The sequence below is a fragment of the Sander vitreus genome, chromosome 21, assembly GCF_031162955.1.
Source record: "Sander vitreus isolate 19-12246 chromosome 21, sanVit1, whole genome shotgun sequence".
NCBI classification, from domain to species: domain Eukaryota; kingdom Metazoa; phylum Chordata; class Actinopteri; order Perciformes; family Percidae; genus Sander; species Sander vitreus.
Window position 1 is genome coordinate 9,914,782 of NC_135875.1, and position 21,174 is coordinate 9,935,955.

At 36.1% G+C, this 21,174-nt stretch overlaps 1 protein-coding gene across 1 annotated transcript; it reads right to left on the reverse strand.

Moving 5' to 3' along the window:
- Window positions 1–7,804: 7,804 nt before the first annotated feature.
- Window positions 7,805–20,196, reverse strand: LOC144536610 (cadherin-related family member 1a). Its single transcript, XM_078279830.1, has 18 exons — window positions 20,011–20,196; window positions 19,732–19,734; window positions 19,487–19,582; window positions 18,993–19,138; window positions 18,850–18,900; window positions 18,278–18,367; window positions 18,043–18,129; window positions 16,886–17,002; window positions 15,611–15,754; window positions 15,426–15,504; window positions 15,251–15,351; window positions 14,916–15,119; window positions 14,504–14,656; window positions 13,856–14,020; window positions 13,122–13,189; window positions 11,068–11,296; window positions 10,194–10,448; window positions 7,805–8,335 (listed from the first exon to the last, which is right to left on the reverse strand). Exons 1-18 carry the CDS (start codon window positions 20,069–20,071, stop codon window positions 7,805–7,807), a joined length of 2,580 nt encoding a protein of 859 aa, XP_078135956.1. The 5' UTR covers window positions 20,072–20,196.
- Window positions 20,197–21,174: the final 978 nt, after the last annotated feature.

A 21,174-nucleotide genomic window follows, 5' to 3' on the forward strand; every position in this document is an offset into this window, starting at 1 on the left:
TATCAAAGTCAATACATGTACATATATATGTGTATTTGTAAATAATGTCAGTTTTGAGTGTAGCGCCATTTCTGCTTCTTGTATATTATCTTGTTTAAAGGTATTTTCGGAAAATCTGATGACTCAAATGTAATGAGTCATCAGATTTTCCGAAAATACCTTTGATCTTAGAAAAGTAAGGAATGGTAAGGTATTATTAACGTATTTTCAGAATCCTCAAGGACTATTGCAACCATCCGGATGAAAAAATATTCAATCTGCTGCATGATAAAAAATATTCTAAAGTTGCTCCGTTTCCTGTCCAAGAAGCCGGAAATGCAGCCTGTTCTCATGAACCATACGCCCGAAAAGCTACGAAAAGAAGAAGCGGCTACACACATCTACTAACTGCCGATGATATGACGAGCTGTGACAGAGGTCTGTAGCCGCGTCACAAAGCTCTGTAGAGGCTTAAACATCTAGCAACTGCCGCTCTGTAGCATGGAGCTCTGTAGTCGATGGCACGTGGCCATCCGGCGGTCTCCTAGTTTTCGTACGTTTTAGTGTGTGTAACTTTTCGTCAATATCATACGAACCCATTCGTGAAAATGCTTTGGGAAATTACACATCTCCTTTCCCTTTTATGTACAATATTGGGAATATATGTTAACCCATTATTTTTGTTATAATAATGGTAAAAAAAATTAATGCAGACAAATAAAGTTGATAGTAAACATTTTTTAATTTGATTTACTCTTCAAATTGAGCAACTATATACATAATTTCTGGCCATCAGAGATGCAGCAAACATAATATTTTTTTATCCAGATGACCAGTATAGTCTTTGAGGATTCTGAAATGCAGAATAATGTTTTTTGTTTGTTTTTAAATGATCATCTACATTTTTAAAAGATCGCAGGGTATTTTTTTTCTTCCGGAAAGCTCTGTGACTCGAATGTAGCACTTGCACATTAGAGGCACAAATTGGTGCTATAAGTACTGTATATAGTCGCCCTGTAAATATAATTCTCAGGCTATTAGCTCAAAGCGGAGATGCCTTTCTTCCTTATCATGAGAAGAGTTTTATTACAGCTTTTCTCAATTGCTAAAACACTAAAACCCATTGGCTGAACAAAGTTCTCAGTTGCCTGAACTCATTTAGCTAATTGTCTGTTGTCAATACCTTAAACCATTTCACATGGTCAAACACAATTTTGCAGATCTCACTTAGACTTTTCAGCAAAACTCTCAACACATTCTCATTCTCAAAACACATTCTGCACTCTAATGCACATGTCATCCATACTGGTAAACACAAGTGGCAACAATCAAACACAAAGAGAGAACACATGTCCTTGATTGAACACAACCACTCAAAATTGATTTCACTTGTTTCAAATTATGTGACACAACCAATATAAGCCAGTTCAGAGAGCAAACAGGTGTTGAAGGTGGGAAAGTACTGACTGCTCAATAGATTTTGACTGGTTGCAGGTTTATATCAACAAAAAACAAGAATTACAGTATCACAGAGACAAAGGACAAGTTTGTGAGATGCAGGGTACAGTACTGTAAAAATAGGGGTAGAGGAAGAACAACAAAAATTGCAAAGAGCAAAGCAGAGTAGTAATTTCTAATCAATTCTGAGCTACTATGACAGAACATGTTTTCATTCATCAAAAGACAATGATGGAAAAATATGAAATTTGTTTTGAGATTAAAAATGTACTTCTCCCTGAGAACTATATGTTGTATTGTTTACTGACTGCTTGATTGTGTATATCATTTTGATCACTTTGTTTATGATTTGAGAGCAGTGTTTGATTTTGAACAGGTAAAACTGTTTTGAGGCGAAAGTTTCATTTTGCAAGAGGAGTCAGAGGTTTTGTAAATAGTGCTTGAAGATGAGGTTTTGTGTTTAATGTTTTCAGAAATTGTGTTTTAGCAATTGAGAAAAACTGTATCTGTGTTAATATACATGTACAGAAAGAAGTTTGTGATGAAATGCATTTGATGATGAATAATTATTATTTTGTATATTTCTTAATTGTCAACTTCACCAAACTAAATTGTAATTGTGTGTGTTGGTTCATGGTTCAGGAGACTTCAATCCATTTTATGTTTAAAAAAATAAATATTTTTTTATTGGTTTTCTTTTCACAGACTGCAGATTTGCTGTCTTGTAATACAATTATGTTTGATGTGGATGAAAGAAAAGTCAGAGACAAATGCTGAAACATACTCAGATTTTTTAGCACAATCACTCAGAGGATTTGTTACATAAGCAGTGTTTTCCCATGCATTTATACATACACTCGAAAGCAGATTAAAGTGATTTTCTATCTGAATCCTAGTCAGCAGGACATGATATTTCCATTTAATGACAGTTTTGAGCTTACTGTGTGTCTCTATGTACACTGTAGGGAAATAGAAGGTATTTTTATATTTTCAATTCACATTTTTCAGTCTAATTGAAAAAACCCAATTCCTTTTTATGTAGATACACGCAATTAAATAGATATATTGAGTATGATGAAAATTAGTTTTAGTGTTAGATATTGTTGTTTAGTCAGTTCAAATCCACAGTGGAATCATTGCATCCGTTATGATTTTTTTTTAACAGATGAATTAAAAGGTGTTATTCATTGCTAAATATTATATAGCAATATGCAAATAACTATAATTATGATGATGTAATATTTTGAGCAGTGGTGGAAGAAGTAAAAGTACCAAAACCACAATCTAAAAATAACTATTCAATTACAAGTAAAAGTTCTGCATTTAAGTAAAAGTAAAGAAGTTTTATCCACAAGATGTACTCAAAGTGTCAACAGTAAAATGCTGATTCTGCAGAAAAATGGCCTTTGTAACTGATATATTATCATATATTAAATCATTAATACCAATGCATCAATGTGTAAGCATCATTTTATCGTTGTAGCTGCTCGAGGTGGAGCTTAATTAAGTGTATACAGTTACTTTATATTACTTTATATACAGTTAGAGTTACTTTGGTACAGTGGTTCCAAACCTATGGGTCGGGCCCCTCCAAAGGGTCGCAAGATAAATCTGACAGGTCATGAAATGATTCACAGGGTAGAAAAGATGAAAAACAAAGATCTGATACACAATTCTGTATCAATTCTTCGAACCTTTCCTTTAACCTTTGCTTTTTTTGTGAAACGTTGAATACTTTGGGCCTTGAATAAAACAATCTGCCCCACCTACACTGCTTTATTGTAAATGGTTACAAGCCAAAAAAGTGGGGAACAACTGGTTTAATCTTAAATGATGCAATGTATTTTATGTCATCATATATGTTATGTAAAATCTGAAATCTACAAAGTGACTAGTAGTTATAGAACTCAAATTAATGTAGTTGAGTATTTAATACAATATAGTAATACATTAAAGCATAAAGTAGCATAAACATATATTCAAGTGAAGCAAAAATATCTCAAAATTGCAAAAAGTCACAGTACAGTATGTTGAAAAGAGTCATATAGACTGCCGTAAAAAGTCTTAAAAAGCCAAAGTATAGTATGTCGAAAAAAGTCATAAAAAAGTCATAGTGTAATATGTTGAAAAGAGTCAGTATAGACTATTGAAAAAAGTCATAAAAAGTCATAGTATAGTAAGTCAGAAAACATCAAAAAAGGTCATAGTATAGTGTGTCAAAAGTCATAGTGTAGTATGTTGTAAAAAGATTTTTTTTAAAGTCTGAGTATAGTACAGTATGTCGAAAAAAAGTCATAAAAAGTCATAGTATAGTACGTCATAAAAAGTCATAGTATAGTATGTTGAAATAAAGTCATGAAAAAGTCATAGTATTGTATGTCGAAAAAAGTCAGAAAAAGTCATAGTATAGTATGTCGTAAAAAGTGATAAAAAAAGTCATAGTAGCGTATGTAGAAAAAAGTCATAGTATAGAATGTCGAAATGAGTCATAGTATAGAGACTGTTGAAACAAATCATAAAAAGTCATAATATAGTATGTTGAAAAAAATCATAAAAAAGACGTACTATGTCGATAAAAGTCGTAGTTAAGTATGTTGAAAAAAAATCATAAAAAGTCATAGTATAGTAAATCGAGGGGAAAAAAAGTAATTGTATAGTATGTTGTAAAAGTCATAAAAAAGTCATAGTATATTATGTCGAAAAACGTCATTGTAGAGTATGTCAAAAAATGAAGAAAAAAAGTCATAGTATAGTATGTCAAAAAGAGTTATAGGATAGGATGTTGAAAAAAGTCATAAAAAGTCATAGTATAGCAAGTGATAAAAAGTCATAGTATAGTATGTCGAAAAAAACGTCATAGTATAATAAGTCATAAAAAGTCATAAAAAAGTCATAGTATAGTATGTCGAAACAAATCTTAGTATAGTATGTTGGAAAAAAAAGTCATAAAAAAGTCATAGTATAGTAAGTCGAAAAAGTCATAGAATAGTATGGCAAAAAAGTAATATAATACTATGTCGAAAAAGATTTTACAAAGTCACAGTATAGTATGTCGAAAAAAGTCATAAAAAAGCCATAGTGTAGTATGTTGCAAAAAATCATAAAAAAGTCATAGTATAGTAAGTCAAAAAAAAGTCGAAATTTAAAAAGTCATCATATATTATGTCAAAACATTTCTTAGAAACAATGCACCCCAGTAGCTCAAGGGGTAAGGTGTGTACCATTAAGGTTCAATTTTAATCACAACTGCCATGGCTCGATTCCACCCCTGGACACCCTGCTAAATGTCTTCCTGTTTCTGTCCAAAAAAAATTGTCAAAACGTCAAAGTATAGTATGTCGAAAATAATCATAAAAAGTCAATGTGTAGTATGTCGAAAAAAGTCATAGCATATTCTGAAAAATGTTTAAAAAAATGTCATGGTATAGTATGTCAAAAAAAGTCATAGTATAGTATGTCGAAAAAGCAATAGTATAGTATGTCATAAAAAGTCATAAAAAGTCATAGTATAGTATATAGTATATAGTATGTCGAAAAATGCATTAGATACAGTGCATCCAGTAGCTCAATGGGTAGGGTGTGTACCATCAAGGCTCAATTCTAATCACAGTTGCCATGGTTTGATTCCAACCCTGGATACCCTGCTCAATATGTTTCTGTTTTTTTCCAAATAAAATGCCTATAGAATACCATTTTTAAATATTTCATAGTACAGTATGTAGAAAAAAGTCATTAAAAAGTCACAGTACTGTATGTCGAAAAAAGTCATAAAAAAATCATAGTATAGTATGTCGAAAATATTCTTAGTATAGTATGTCGAAATAAGTCATAGTATAGTATGTTGAAAAAAGATTTTAAAAAGTTACAGTAAAGTATGTTGAAAAATGTCTTTGCAACAGGGCACCCCAGTAGCTCAATGGGTAGGGTGTGTACCATTAAGGCTCAATTGCAATCACAGCTCCCATGATTCCATTCCAACCCTGGATACCCTGCTGAATGTTTTCTGTTTCTGTCCAAAAAGAATGCCTTTTTGAAAAATGTCACAGTACAGTATGTTGAAAAAAGTCATAAAAAAGGCACAGTATAGAATGTAGAAGAAGTCATAGTATGTCGAAAAAGATTTTTTCGAAAAAAAGTCATACAAAATTCATAGTATATATAGTATGTTGAAAAAGTCATAGTATAATATGTTGAAAAAAGTCATAGTAAAGTATGTTGAAAAATGTCTCAGCAAAAGGGTATCCCAGTAGCTCAATGGGGAGCTGAGATTGTAATTGAGGTCTTAATGGTACACAACCATTAAGGCTCAATTACAATCTCAGCTCCCCTGGTTCGATTCCAACTCTGGACACCTTGCTGAATGTCCTGTAAAATTTCTAAAGAATATCTTTCTGAAAAATGTCATAGTATGGTATGTTGAAAAAAAGTTCTAAAAACGATAAAGTATAGTATGTCGAAAAAAGTCATAGTATACTATGTCGAAAAAGATGTTAAAGTCATAGTATAGTATGTCGGAAAAAGTCATAAAAAGTTACATTTGACTTTAATAATAAATAGCTATTGATTGTAATCAAACTCCCAAACTCAGACTCCACAACTGGTCATTGAACACACTGATAAACAAAACAAAAAAAACATTATAGTATAAAATGCCTTAAAACGACACAAGAAAGTCATAATTTACTATGGTTTTATTTCAGTTAGCTTAATAGCTGGTTTGATTTGCATTGAGAGATGATTTTATGGAAAGTACCCCATGCCAATCTCTAGGTATGGTGAACGGTATGTGATGATGTGCGGCTATTTCAATTCCAAAGGCCAAGGGAACTTTATCAGGATGCATAGTATCCTGGATCCATGAAATAACTGGCCTTTAAAAATAAACATCTGCCTGCTTCTATGGGAATTTAACATAGGGGTGTACTCACTTATGCCCCCTGTATTTTAAGGAAGAACATTTATTTATTTACGATACATTATTCATTCACAAAGACCATTGGTGTCCTTAAAGATTGGATTTTTCCTCATTTTTTTAATTAAGGCATTAAGCTCAATTTGCAAAAGATGATTTTTGTATTCCTCTTTTTAGTCAACTTTAGCATGGGTGTCCTAATTTTTTCACGACTGTAAATGTTCTACACTAAACTAACTTAAACTAATATACAGTAGTCTCTGGACAAAATAGAGCAGAGACCAAATCATTTTCAAATATTTATTCAAAATCAAAATCAAGACAGTACAAAGACGGTACAAATATGTTACTTGCAAGGACCATAAATTGTAATTTATAGTGGAGATTTAGATAGTTATAAGTTAAGATATAGTCAGACACAAGATATGGATAACAGCAATTAAAATAATTCTGTTTGCCTACATTTGAAAGCATTGAAGAGTGACATGGAAAGTAACTGGGAGTGGAACCTAAATATTCGACACAGACTCTATATTTCAATAAATATTTGTAAATGTCCTGGTTATATACAGTACATAGTGATCTGTGCTTGAAATCTTAAGTGGAGTTAGATAGTTTATTTTGGACCGTATGTAATTTACTGCTGCAAGATACAACTGGGAAATGTTCATATCTTGTAATATATGCATATATATATATATATATATATATATATATATATATATATATACATTTAAAATGGACCCATGTTATGTATATAAAAACATTTTCTGTCTAGAATTACACACTCAAATGAAGAAAAGCAACTCTATTAGCTTGTGTAACTGTGAAACCCTACAGTGGCACATTGTAATCATACAAAAGAGCAACCTTGTAGCTTTTAAGCTGCTGATGTAACACAGTAAAAAAAATAACACACAGGTCCGTCAGCACTTTATAAGAAGCAGTGTTGTTCATCATGACCGTGTCATTCAGCTGCACGCTCCAGTGAGCAAGAAGAAATGTTTATTTAGCATGATTGATTGGATGAAATCCTAGATGTGTTTAAACCATTAAATTACACTTTGAGGAAGTTATATAACTTATGTATACACAGTAAATCTTAGTAATCCTCTCCCTGGGCAATTTACAGTGATACTTCCTAAAATGATTTAATCTTCCTCAAGATGGCAGTGTGGTGAATTGTCTCCCCCTGCACCAGAGACAGACTTAAACGGTCCTCTCTTCACCTAAGCCAGGCCAACTGAGGATGCCCACTTGCTTAATATCTCATTTTAAGACATAAATATCTGTTAACCTTCCAGTAACACCTCTGTTATCATTTACTAGTGAATAATCTACAGGTAGGCCCACACTACCAGATCATCACATGAAGGTGAGAACTCTCGGACATTAGATAAGCTAAGAGCAGTAGACTTGTCAAAGAACCTTAAACAAGACATTTACATGACAGAGTTAATAATAGCCTTGGTTGTTTTCAATTATTTTCTGCTCAAGCTTCATTTTAAGCTCCGACACCAAAGCAGAGCGGACATTTCCCTCTTTGCAGCAATTAGATTTAGCTTTCTTTGATCCTTTGGAGGCCAGCACGCCAGATATTGTTGGGATCGCCCGAGGCCTCTCATTAGACCGTGTGTTGGATGGAGGCGGAGGAGCGCTGGGGAGAGGAGGCTTCGGCCGGGGGCTGCTGGTGCCCTGCTGGTGGCTGCCCTCTTGGTTGAGAACACGGAACTTATCTGCAGGGTTGATGAATCTGACAACAGGCATGTTGACGTTCCAGGGCTGCTGGTCCCTTGGTCGCCTCTTAATGATGCGACGTGCCGGCATGATCCTGTTTGACTTTGAGTTACGCATGTACATAGCCGTAGAGATCAAGACAGTCACCCCTACCAATAAGCTAATGATAACAGTGACCATCCCTAGAGCTTTCATTGGATTGTCCCTACTTTTCAATAAAAAGGCCGCCATAGGCCCCTTGAGAGGAGTCTGTGAAAAAGCACAATAAAATAGTTTAAATCAAGTCCAAGGGACTGAATCCAAGCATTAACGCAGCATTTTTCCAAAGCATGCATGCATGAGATGGATATGCAAAGCACTGACAGAGGAGGCCCACACAACATGTCTACCAACAATGTGACACTCCCACACTCACACTCAGTCATCCTCCTGTCCTACAGTACAGGACTGCTGATGCAAAGCTAAAAACTATGCACAACACTAGTTGTTGGGAATGCGTCTGGCAGTGCGGTGCGTTAGGATTTCTCTTTGGCATGTGACTGATGAGGTCTGAACAAGAAGGATAACAGTTCATCGGACCAAAATGGAGTGAAGTGCATGTTTGTGTGAGACAAATGTAGATTAACTGATCCAAAGATAAAGGCTCCATATTTGTCTCTTTGACAGCTTTATAGCTTTAGACAGCTAAAAGTGTTTTAGATAATCAAAGAGGATTCGGTAGTGTAAAAACACAAACTACATTTTTAGAAAAATTATTGCATTTTAAAATATTTTCCAATAAAAAAATGTATAGGAATTTTACAAACATTATATTGTTTTACTATTCCTTCAAATGTGCTTCAGTACTCTTTGACAGACAAACAATGAATAGCTAACCAGTAAAAAAATAGATATCTTTTTAAAGGTTATGAATGAATGTCACTTGGTTCTGCGCACCACTTTGATATAGTTACTCTCTGGGTTTATTCGGGACTTTTTCACTGAGTTACAATACATGATTGTGGATATGCAGACTGTGAGTAAAAGGAGGGAAGTGACAATGCTGAGACAAATCCCAAATACAGTCAACGGACGCTTGCTGAGGCCCATGAAGTATGAAACAATTCGACCTTTGATCTGAAAAGCACGATGCACAACATAGAAACAACACCAAAGACACTGAGTCATCTCATCATGTACAGTGAAGTATTGAAAACATGGTGAAAACAGAGTAAAATATGGGTTCATGTAAATGACTGAAAACTTTAAAGGATAATGCTGCTGTTATTTTATATCTTCAAATTTCCCGAAGAGACAAAAACCAGTATGAATTTATATATTTAAAGTAGCTGTGTTTTTGGCAAATCAAATTATTTTCTAGTAAGCAAAGAAATAAAGGGTTTGTAAGTTGTAAGTATTGGCATTTTCAACCATTTAGTAACGTTTTAAAGATCAGTTATAAGTCCTCAATGAGAACAACCTTTGGGGTTACCAAAATGTGAAAAACTCTTTTGACCAAAAACCATGTATCAACAACATGTACAACTGCAGACTTTATAGATTAAAAACCTTTTATGATGTATTAACATGTAAAGCTGCAAACTATATAACTATTAGAAAGTGCTACTTTATTACAACTATGTGTAATAAGAAAGTGTGGATCATTGTAACAAACCCACAGATAATTGTTACCAACTCTGCAGCTCTATGGAGCTTTTTAGCCTTATTTTTATGTTACATGTCACATTTAGTGTTTCCTGCTGCAGCAGGCAGATGATTTTATGGACAGATAAAGTTAGCAACTGGTTAGTGATGAAAGAGGAATAACTAACAGCTTACGAGACAGATGTTTTCCCCTTGTTAGTAGGATAAATTCATCATTGGTTTTGGTCTCTTCATTTGACTTGTTGATAATAATACAAGCATAAAAATTACCGGCATTATCTCTTAAAGAATATGAGATCAATGACGTGTGACTGGCTGAAACAAGGATGCTGAATTAGCAGCTATGAGCATGACAACAATGCCTATTATCATATGTTTAATTGCTTGAATCTATAGTTCATGCTGCCTAAAGCTTGGAATAGGAAGTGCTGCAAGCATGCTGCAAGTCAGAACTAAGTCTTACCGCCTCTGTGATATCGATGTTGACCACGGCTGTTGTGCTGAAGGATGGAGAGCCTCTGTCCCTGGCTTGGACCACCAGAGACCACTTGCAGTGCTTCTGCTTGGTGATGTTCTGCACAATCTCCATGGACTTGATGTACGGCTTCAGCTTGATATCTCCAGTCTCTGCATTGATATCAAACGCGTTGTCAGGATCAGCCGTCATTATGGAGTACTCAATGACGTTGTTCGGAGACTCTGCATCTTCATCCACCGCCTGTAGAAAGAAGCAGAATAACATAAAATGATTGGATATTTCGGTAACTTTAAGTCAATTTATTCAATTGAAAGCTTAATATCTGTTTTGTAAATCAAAAAACTAGCCCATAAAAGTATCGTCATGAAGATTATGTACAGCAACCTTTGTTACATACAAATTTTCAGTAAAAAAAAAAGCAGCTTGGCACTCAAACACAAGTAATCGCTGCATTCATTCGGGACTATTTTCATGCACGGATTATCTGTCGTAATGAAGGATCATGTCTTCCACAACAATGGAGCCCCAATGGCCTCAAAGGAAACCATATTAGGTTTTAGATACACAGACAACACTTGTTAAGAGGATCAAGTATAGAACATCACCAGTTTCATCCTTTAGTTTTGGCAGTAACGATTAACTCTTAAACATTAGATTTTGTAACATTATTTAATCAGTTTTGTTATATATGATCTGTGCACACTAATGGCAATTGGAATTCTAATCATTTAGGATAATTTCCTTTCTTTATTGGCTTTCCTGGACTTCTATACAATGTTCTCTAAATGTCAGTTTGATCACAAACAACTAGTGTTTTTATCGACTTTCAGTACAAGAGGAATGATTAGACATGATGTACCTCTACTCTGACAGGTATACCAATTATCATAGTCTTTTCCAGGAGTTTTTCATCAAATGCTGGAGAGTGGTCGTTCATGTCCAGTATGGTGACAAAGACTTCAGACAAGCTGTACTTTCCCTCCGAATCTTCAGCCTTGACGTAGAAGTTGTATTTAGACCTGACCTCTGCGTCCAGGCTGGTCCAGGGCTGTGTGGAGATGAGGCCTGATGACGGTTGGATGGCAAACCTGCAGGTTCAGAGAAAGAGCATGAGTCATAACCACAATCCATTCTGTGTCAAACACAAACCAGGTGTCCTAATTAACAGCACATCACATCCTGTGAACCTCAACATGACTCACATTAAGAGTACACTATAAAAAGCTGATTTCTGTCCTTTATCTCAGAAAACCATCTATTGTGAAAATAAACAGATGGTTAAGAGATTAAAATGTGTATCACCATTTGTCTCAGAAATCAGGAAGATAGAGTACGTATAGCTTTTGAATTTCATTTCTTTAACTTTTTCATTTAATTTGTTTCATTTTAAATAATGTAGGTCAATTTATCGTGTCTCTTGTGTCTTGTGTTCAGGTGTCTTAGTTATCAATATAAATAAAGTGTTATGTTATCTCCTCCAATTATGTTATGTATGGGTTTTTTGTCCAGAAACTTTTGTTTGTTTGCGTGCTGATTCTGATTGAGATTTAATTGTATTGCCTTTTCTGGGAAGCTACACTCTTATGAGCTTTGTGCTTTTCCTATTCAGGTTCATTTCTACTGTGACGACCCCTCCCAATCTGCCCGCCTGTATTGTTCTGCTCCTTTGTTTGCAGGTACTGGGAGTGGGCGGGTAGGTGGAGCTGGGAGGGTCGTCTGTACCTGGCCATCTGGGTGTGGCTTACAGAAGGCATAAAGGACTGCCCTCCGGGGAGTCTCACTCTCTTTCAGCTGGTCCTACTGCAGCCATCCACCATTTTGTTCTTTGTTTGGTTTGCTGCACTTTACAACACACATCACACTATTCATTCACTCATCAACACATGGCAAACACGACTGATGTCTTCTACACTTACATACCCCACCATTACATTTATGTTGAGTTAAGTTGTGTTATTAGTCTATATAGTTAAATAAACTACTTTTTGATTAATCTATCTGTATGTGACCTCCCTTTTGTTGCTGCCCTTGAGCCAGATGGTAACACTACATACTGCTGTGTTTTTCTTTGCAGCGTTTTTCTTCTATCTGATAACTCAATTACTCCAACAGATTTCAACGACATTTGATAAAAAACTTAGGATAGGTCAATGAATAACTGGTTAATTTCTGGTCTGGATCTGGATCATGTAGCATCAACACTGATCCATCTCTACCAAGACTGTGTCGTTTTTCTAGAAGCAAAAACATTTGCCATCAGAATAACTTCAAAGATGAAAATAAGTGTTTTACACATAAGAAATGAATTTACAGCATAGGTGCAGGTTTGTGCTTTCGAAAGTGCTTTCTAGTTCAACATCGGGCTTGGTGCCATTTATTCAGCCACCGATTCTGTCTTGTTTTTTCCACTGTGAAAATTCACAAGTTGCCTTGAAGCTGATAACTTTCACACAATTAACTCAGGTCGCTGCCTGAGGATGAGCATAAATTCTCACTTTTCCTCCGCTGCATGCTGCCTTGCTTCTCAAAGCTGCCGTTTCTGTGGCTCCAGCTGTCACATTGCATGTTAATTGGCTCTCCCTATGTGAGACGGGCCAGGCTGTCTATTTTTAACCCACCAATCCAATTAGAAGATTAGCCCGCATCTTGCAGTCATTTTAGAGTGAGCTGTTTGTGCAGCAGAGGGGCCAAACAAACCGGTTTCCTGCTTACCTCTTTCATCAAAGTGACAACGATGAATCAGGACTGGTGTCATGCTGAGATTACCAAACACCCTGAACCTCTGAGCAATCTTGAGTCATATACGCATAAGAAATACTTTTTAGTCTTTGTAATGTGTTTAGTGGAAGTACAAGAGTTAAGTATCTGATCGGACCAAACCTAAACTGGCAAGAGTGAAAGGTTTTTACTTACAAATCTGATCCTGATCCATAAATCGTGTATTTGACTTCACCCCAGGGCCCTGAATCTGGATCATTTGCCTGGAGGGCGGGACAGGACAGAGATTAAAAGGCAATACTTATAGCACATATAGTATATAGTGAAACATGTACACTTTGTTAGCAAGATTATTTACCAATTTGATACATTTAATTTAATAGAATTACTCTTGGGGGGATGAATGTGATCAATTTAGATGTTTTTTTTTTTTTACTGCCACTGGCTGAGGATAACCAGCTAGGGTCTTAAGCTCATGTGGGTGGGGCAGGCTATAAGTCTCTTCCTGTGGTGAGTGGGGGTGGAGGTATACGTCAGCATGATTAACCTTGGGGCAAAATTAAGCTTTTTACTCCATACTGTGTAGCTTGGACATGTTGCCTGATTGCAGGATAGATACAGTATAATTAAAGGGAAGAAACAAACATGCCAATATTACTATTAATGAAAGCCCTCCTTGACGTGGATATGCTCTTTTTTATACTATACAAGAGCATATACTAAAAAAGAGCATATGCCAGAATGTCACATGGGCACATGAATTTCAGGACCAACAAAAACAAAACCAGGGAGCAGCAGGCTTCTTTTGTCTGTCGATAACCTGCTTTTATCTAATGAACTGCCCCAAGTAATATGCATTTATTGGAGGATTGATGGATTATATAATCACTCTGGACAGTTAAAGCTGAGTTTAATCGTGATTGACTCACTGTTACAGACACAACGCTGGAGCCTCCCAAAGAGTTCTCAGGGACCCTGGCGATGTAATACTCGGATGTGAATTTGGGGATGTTGTCGTTGGTGTCCAGCAGATTGATCACTATGTCAGCTGTTGCACTGAACCTCTCTGGAGTGTCGATCTCCACCGCCAGTAGCTGCAGAGAGACACATGCAAAGTGTAATTAAATCAGTGCTGAAAAGTTATTAATTGACTAGTTTATTATAAGAGTCACTGTAGCAGCTTTGTGAAGCCAAAATTCATTCCATTGTCATTACGATATTTCAGTCTTTGCCATCCCTAGAGCCATGCTGATAGCGTGGCTAAAGATAAATCACCAACAATTTTCATAATGGATCAATTGTTTCTAATTTATGAAGAAGAAATGGCAAATATTTGCTTGATCCAGCATCTCAAATGTTGGGTCAGTGTAAACTGAACATATTTGGGTTTTGGGCTGTTGGTCAGAGAAAACAAGGAATTTTAAGGTAAGATGTCATCTTGGGCTCTAAGCAAAGCAACTAATCGATTAATCAAAAAGATAACAAGAAAAATGTAAGTTAATAATGTGTTGCAGCCCCAGATATTGGAGTTATTTCAATAATACTCATTAATAATTTAGTGATATATGAAGTCAAACCTTAAAATAAAGGGTTGGTCCCTTTTCATAGTCGATGCCAGATGTATCTTCCACAATAATGGTGACCTGCGCTTCATTGAGGACTGTCTGGGGAACCACTCGCAGCACTCGACTCTGCCCCACTAGTCTCAGTTTAAATTTAGCATTTGCTCCCTGCAAAGAAAAAACAACAGCAGAATTTAGAAATTGTGAATTAGTAGCTGCCCAGAAAAACAAGAAAACTAAGATTTATCAGACTCAAGATGACTTCAGCAAACCTTGCTAGATAAAATAAAAGGGAAACCATCTGGCAGATGTCTTGATGAATGATTGTTAGTTATTTGTTAGTTATTGAAGTACAGCAGGCACACATAGACCAATAAACCAAAAGGAAGGAATCAGCAGCGTAGAGGAAATTTGGGAATACATGTACCTGATCGGAGTCATTGACGGTGATCTTAAAGCCTCGCAGGATCTCCCCTGGAGGAGGATGCTCGTACATGGTGACCTCAAACTTGCTCTGTGGTCCGTTCTCTCCGTAAAAGGTCGGAGGATGGTTGTTGAGATCCACCACCCGGACCGTCACCGCCGTAATGTCGTAGTCCTGCAGCTGATTGTTTGGTCCTACCTCAAACGCCTGGGTTTGAAAATGAACAATGCATTCAGTAGTAATAATAATAGGTTGAATATATATATATATATATATATATATATAGTGTAATTCCCAAGAAATAACTGGGGGGAGACAGAAAAAAACAACAACATTACCTTGACTATAATTTCATATAATTCGTATTTCAGCAGAGTTGGAGAAGTTGTCAGGGTGATGCATCCACTCGTGCTATTTATGTCAAAGACACCATCACTACCTAAAAAGTGACAAACAACATGTTACAACAAGATAGTGTAACTTGGAATTAATTTGTTGATGTATTGTTCTCACCGTTCATAATGGAATAATGTAATGGGTTAGGATTGCCTTGATCTCCATCTTTAGCATACACGGTGAATATTTCAGAACCCTGGAAGAAGAAAAGCATAATTAATCATATGCGTATTTAGTGCATGTAAACAAAACCAGTGCTCTGACCTCTTCACTGGTGTGTAGAGAATGCAAGGAGGACCTACAGGAACTGAGACTTCGTAGACATAACCAAAGTAAGGGGTTCCTATGAAGGATGGAGGCATGTCTTGGACATCAAGTACATTGATTGTCATTGTGGCTGTGGAGGTCAAAACCTGGTGCTTCCCCTTGTACTTTCCACCTCCGTCCTGAGAAAACAAACAGTGAGACTGTTGAGTGAGATTATACTTTTATCCATGGCAAATTAAGTCTTAAAATAAAATAAAATAAAATAAAAGTCTTAGTACAGAACATTTTATTTTACATTTGGCAGTTAATGGAGACACAATGTTAGATAGAGGCTTTGTTAATGCGCCGTTTTATGAAGTAATATCTGTTTATTAAGTAATATCTATAGCATTGAGGTATTTTTGAAATCGCTAAACAGACATTTTATTTTACTATGAGTACTCCCCATTTTACCCAACTAAAACTATATTATGTTATATAGTACCCAGATGTCTAGCTTGAAATGGTTTGATGAGTTTAAGTTAACTAGTTATTACGAAATAAAATACAAGCACTATAATTGCAAATTGCGCCTTACTGGTTACTGTATATATGTCTGTTTAAAACTGGTACGTAAACCTCCTAATCCACACTTGTCAAATTCAGTATAATTGGAGACAGTGGAATCTGACATTTCATTTGCATGGCTTTGTTAATTATGGTATGATGCTTCAGTGACAGCAACGATGCAAAGACACATTTTTCTGTGTGGACAAAATGCTGCAATGTATTTTATTACATTACATACATTAGTGAGTTAAACTGATTATATTGATGGAACTTGTAGCATCAGAAATCATTTACATATAGTATTATTCTATATTATTGTTTTATCAGAGATTCAACTTCTCAGTATCTGATTTGTTATTTACAGAGCAACTTTAAAATCAGGCTTTTATGAATCTGTATGTTATTCCACAGGCACACATAGGAGCTGAGGCTAGAAAAACAAACTAAAGCCGTCTCCATCATATTATTATCCACAATGGAAGGATCACTGTCAACTCTTCAGCAGACTCCCATTCACTTCACATCGAGACTGTGGAAATTCAGCAAAGTGTTGGTGTTCAGAAAAGCTTAGTCAAGACTGAAGTTTTCATGACATTTGAAACAGACCTTGCTTTACCGACAATTGTTTTATGTGCACAATTGTACAGATGTAAACCTAACCCCTTAAAATCGTTCTGTTTTTATAATAAACATATCAAAAGCCAAGCTGCTGCACCCAAAAAGACACATCCAAAGGCAAGGGGGCGACAGTGACCTCTCACCTTTGCAACCACCGTCACAAAGTGTGTGGGCGTGGTCTCGTAGTCCAAAGTCTCACCAGGTTTGACTCTTAGGATTCCGCTGTTCCCATCGATGGTAAACTTGGAAAACGGTGAGGTCTGATAATGTATAAAGCCACACAGCAGTGTTAACAGCAGACACAAGTTACATTTTTTTATTTATTTTTAGCTAGTTTCAAACATGCTTCTGAACAGTATTATATCTTGATTTACCTCACTTCAACCTTGGCATTTTTCTTCACACTTCCATTTGTCTCACAGTTGACACATGGACAGTAACAACTACTGTGCAGTCAGCTGTTGGCCCAGACCAAACCTAAGCTGCTATCAAACCTTCAGTGCCTTGCTCAAATGTAATTGAAATTTAATCCACTTAAGTCACACTATTTCCAGACTGCTCTCTGGTATGAGATTAATCTTTTCCTCCACACAAGTCTCATCACTCAAATGGCCACTGTAGATAATAATGGTGCTGTCATAATAATAAAATTATTTTCCAATGGATTAGAAATTAGAAATGTTAATCAAAAACTAGAAAAACAGCAATAAAAAGTAGCCTAAGTGTGGAACAGTAAAAAGATAAACAATAGTATAAAATTGTAAACAGATAAGCTTGCTCATGCTTTCAAATAAGGATTTCGGAGCTGAGAGGATACACTTGCTGGCAGACTGTATTCCAGGGTGTAGGAGTAAAGAGCCCAGAGATGTAGGCTGGAGCCAAGCTACGGCTCTATATGTGATTAGCAAAATGTTACAATCAATTCTGAAATCAATTTGAGGCCATGTGCAAGAAGGCGAAAAAAAAAAAAAAAGCCTGGCTGCTGCATTTTGGAGAGAGATTTTCTGCCTAATGCCAGAGATGCAATGCAAAATAATTACATTAATTACATTACAAGTATTTGGTTCGGATGTATTACACATTTGGATAACTCTCTTTACCAAAAATAAAGATTTAATGCTTAAAATTCTACATGTGTGTTCCTGAAGACTTAGGCAAACAAAACAGAGGCAGCCTTGGGCAGCCTTGTTTTAATTCAGTTGCAAACTTTTCCAATCTAGCACTCAAATTCACCAAGACTAAGAGTGTCACAGGATCACAACTGTGCATCATCTGCATAAGAATGAAGCTGTAGGGTTACCTGTAGATAATATGAGACACTGCCTCCTGATCCCATATCTCTATCCACTGCTTGGACCTTGTAGATGCTACTTCCTGGAGCAGTATCCTAAAAGAGACAAGAGATTTAAAAAACCCTAAAATCCACTATCCTCTATTTGTTTGATTAACTCAAAATATACCCTTTCTAAAGATCGATAGAAAGGATGTATTACATTTATTATATTGTACGGGTGTATTTATTGGAAAACCTGTACCTCTGGGATGTCAATGATGAAAGGCAGGTTTTGAAATTCAGGTGGTTCATCATTGACATCAGTGACAAACACTCTAACCGTCTCAACAACCTGAAAGTAACAAGAATACAAATTCTCACAGGTTAAAACAACATAACAATTATTTATTTATTTCAAAGCTATATCTTTTTTTCAGAGAGGAATTATTAACTAAGAGTGATCAAAAAAGATTATTCTATATACATTATTATGTATATAGAATGTATATTCTATATACATGATAATTTATATTATTATGTATGCTATACATAATAATATGTATATTAGTAAGATGCTTACAGTCTGTAAGCATCTTACTAAACAACAGGAATTTTACCATGCTTACAGACTGTAAGCATGGTAAGATTCCTGTTGTTTACATTCTGTAACAGCACTTATTTTGTACTGTAGTAGATATCTTTTTCACAGTTCTATCTTTGTTTTTTCTTTTCCTTTTAATACAGATCGTATAGTGTCAATGGTGTAATTATTGCAGTGAATTAGTGACTATAAAGTATAAACAAAATTATATCATAAAAACAGTAAAAACGTACTTTATTGCGACCATCTGTTATGCTCACGAGCGCTGAGATTTCATGTTGTTTCTACAAAGAAAAGGTGAACATCACTTTGAGCCACAGCAGTGTCACATTAACAGCAGGTTTCTTCAAAACAAGAGTGTCATCCACGGACTCACCTCTCTGTCGAGCTCCTGAATCAAAGTCACGTTTCCTGATTTGGAGTCCACCCTAAAATATTCTTTGGAGCCCATTTCAAAAGTCAGACCATATCGCACCGGATCTCCCTCTGGATCTGTACCATTCAGAATGTATATCTGTGTCCCTATATGGTAAAAAAAAACAACAAAGAAACAGTAATGCCAAAGAAAAACATGACATTTCTATGTTCATTAAAAATCATTCAAACCATTTGTTTCAATTCTTGTTTCTTATTCAGTGTAAATGGTATTTAATAATGAGGTCAGATGAGCCACCACCCATATTGTTTTCTTCTGTAAGTCGTGATGTACGTCACAATCCAAAAGGTTTTACAGTGATTAGCTGCGGGCCCCACACCAGCGTGATAATTACATATTTACATCTACACATGAAAAATGAACACCTGTAAACTACACAAAACGTTATTTCATACTAAAATTAACCAGATCTGTTTTGTGAAAGTGAGACTTACCAACTGGTGTATCCTCAGAGATGCTGAACAAGGCCATATTACCATTTGTACGGCTGGGGCCGTTATCATAAAAATACGGAGCATAGTCGGATTGCCCTTTAAACAAATAAACATGCTCCAAGTTATTTAAGCAGAAGTGACTTCAGATACTGTATAAAGCTGAAAATGTTTACATAAATCACATGGATTTTTTTCTATTTCTAATGGAAATGCTTATGTAATTAAGACATAATTGTTGCACTCACTTGCTAAAAAAAAGGGCAGGAACCAAAAGTAGTGGGGGAGGAGGAAGAGGAGGAGGAGGAGGGAGAGGAGGAGATGAATTATACATGTACTTGGATTTAGGTTTTCCACTATCACAACACCAACATACTATCACACATTTAGATATAAAGTACAGGCAGCATGAGCAGTCTACACTAAGATGGACATGCACTCTGTGTCAGAGGATTAACCAGATAAGAGCAAGGCAAGAAGTCTTAACCACGCATAAGAACATAAAGAAAAGAAAAGCAGAGCCTTACCCAAGGTGAAGTGAAGCAGAAGGAGAAATAGTAAAGCATGTGTTTTCTTTTCTTTCTTCATCCTGGTGGGGAGGCACAGCTTGGCTGGCTCATGTGGAAGGCTTGGTGGAGGGAAAACGGGGCAAACGAGCAGAGAGTGTCGTGTCCTTCTGGAGGAGTCTCAGCAGCTCAGGATGAAGAGGCTGGGACTGATTCTCAGGCACTAATCCAGTGACGCATCCCTTCCCTACGCAGACATCTTCCACCACACTGCTCTCTCTCACCAATTTCTCCTGAAAAACTATGCATGGCGTGAAGAGAGCTCAGGTTTCACACAATATGGTGTGATTCTCACACCTCTGTACACATGCAAAAATTTATACACGAGGCATTGCATCCATATACTGTTAAATCAAAGACTGATGACATACAACAAATACATTCTTTCTGCTGCATTATGATGCAATGAAGTATTATATACATTTTAAAAAAGCATTTAAAAAAAGCATACACATTGGGAACATTTGTTTCTCTTTGTTAATTAGTATGGACACATGGCACATTTGGCTCCTCTCGCTGGTGTTTTAAAGGGTTTTAACAAAGTCATTAGTCACATGTAGCGAGTTCCACTGGCCTAAGCTTCCCCAGGGCTGCTCTGGCTGCTCTCCTTGGCAACTCGCTGTCCAACACAAGCCTCAGCTGCACTTGTGATGCACTTTCTTTGGCCTTTGCATTCCACTTTCCCTGTGAAGCCCAGTGACCTGTCAATCACTACGCAAAACAAGGCTTTTAGCCAGCATTGTTTGATTTTACATTTTTGAGCTGCAGGCCTACTTTACATTTTTTAGTTCAGCTTAACAAAGGTATGTCATGTTACAGGAGATGTTTGCCATTAAGCACTTTCGAAAATTGTAAGAATGCCTCCTGGTATGAATCACTTGCAGCTTAATCAGATCAAAACCAAAATGCTGCTCTCAAATTTACGGAGATACAGCCCCCGAAAAAAACAGCTGATCTGATAAAAAAAAAAGTGACGTTTTGATCTATCTGCGTATCTGATGGCAGCCAAGAGCCCGAAACATAATACTTTGGCACTGAGAGAGTCTTGCACTTTTTAAAAACAAATAAGATCCACTCATAAGAAGATGTCATGTGAGTGCACGTTTGCCTGCTGTTTCAGCGTGG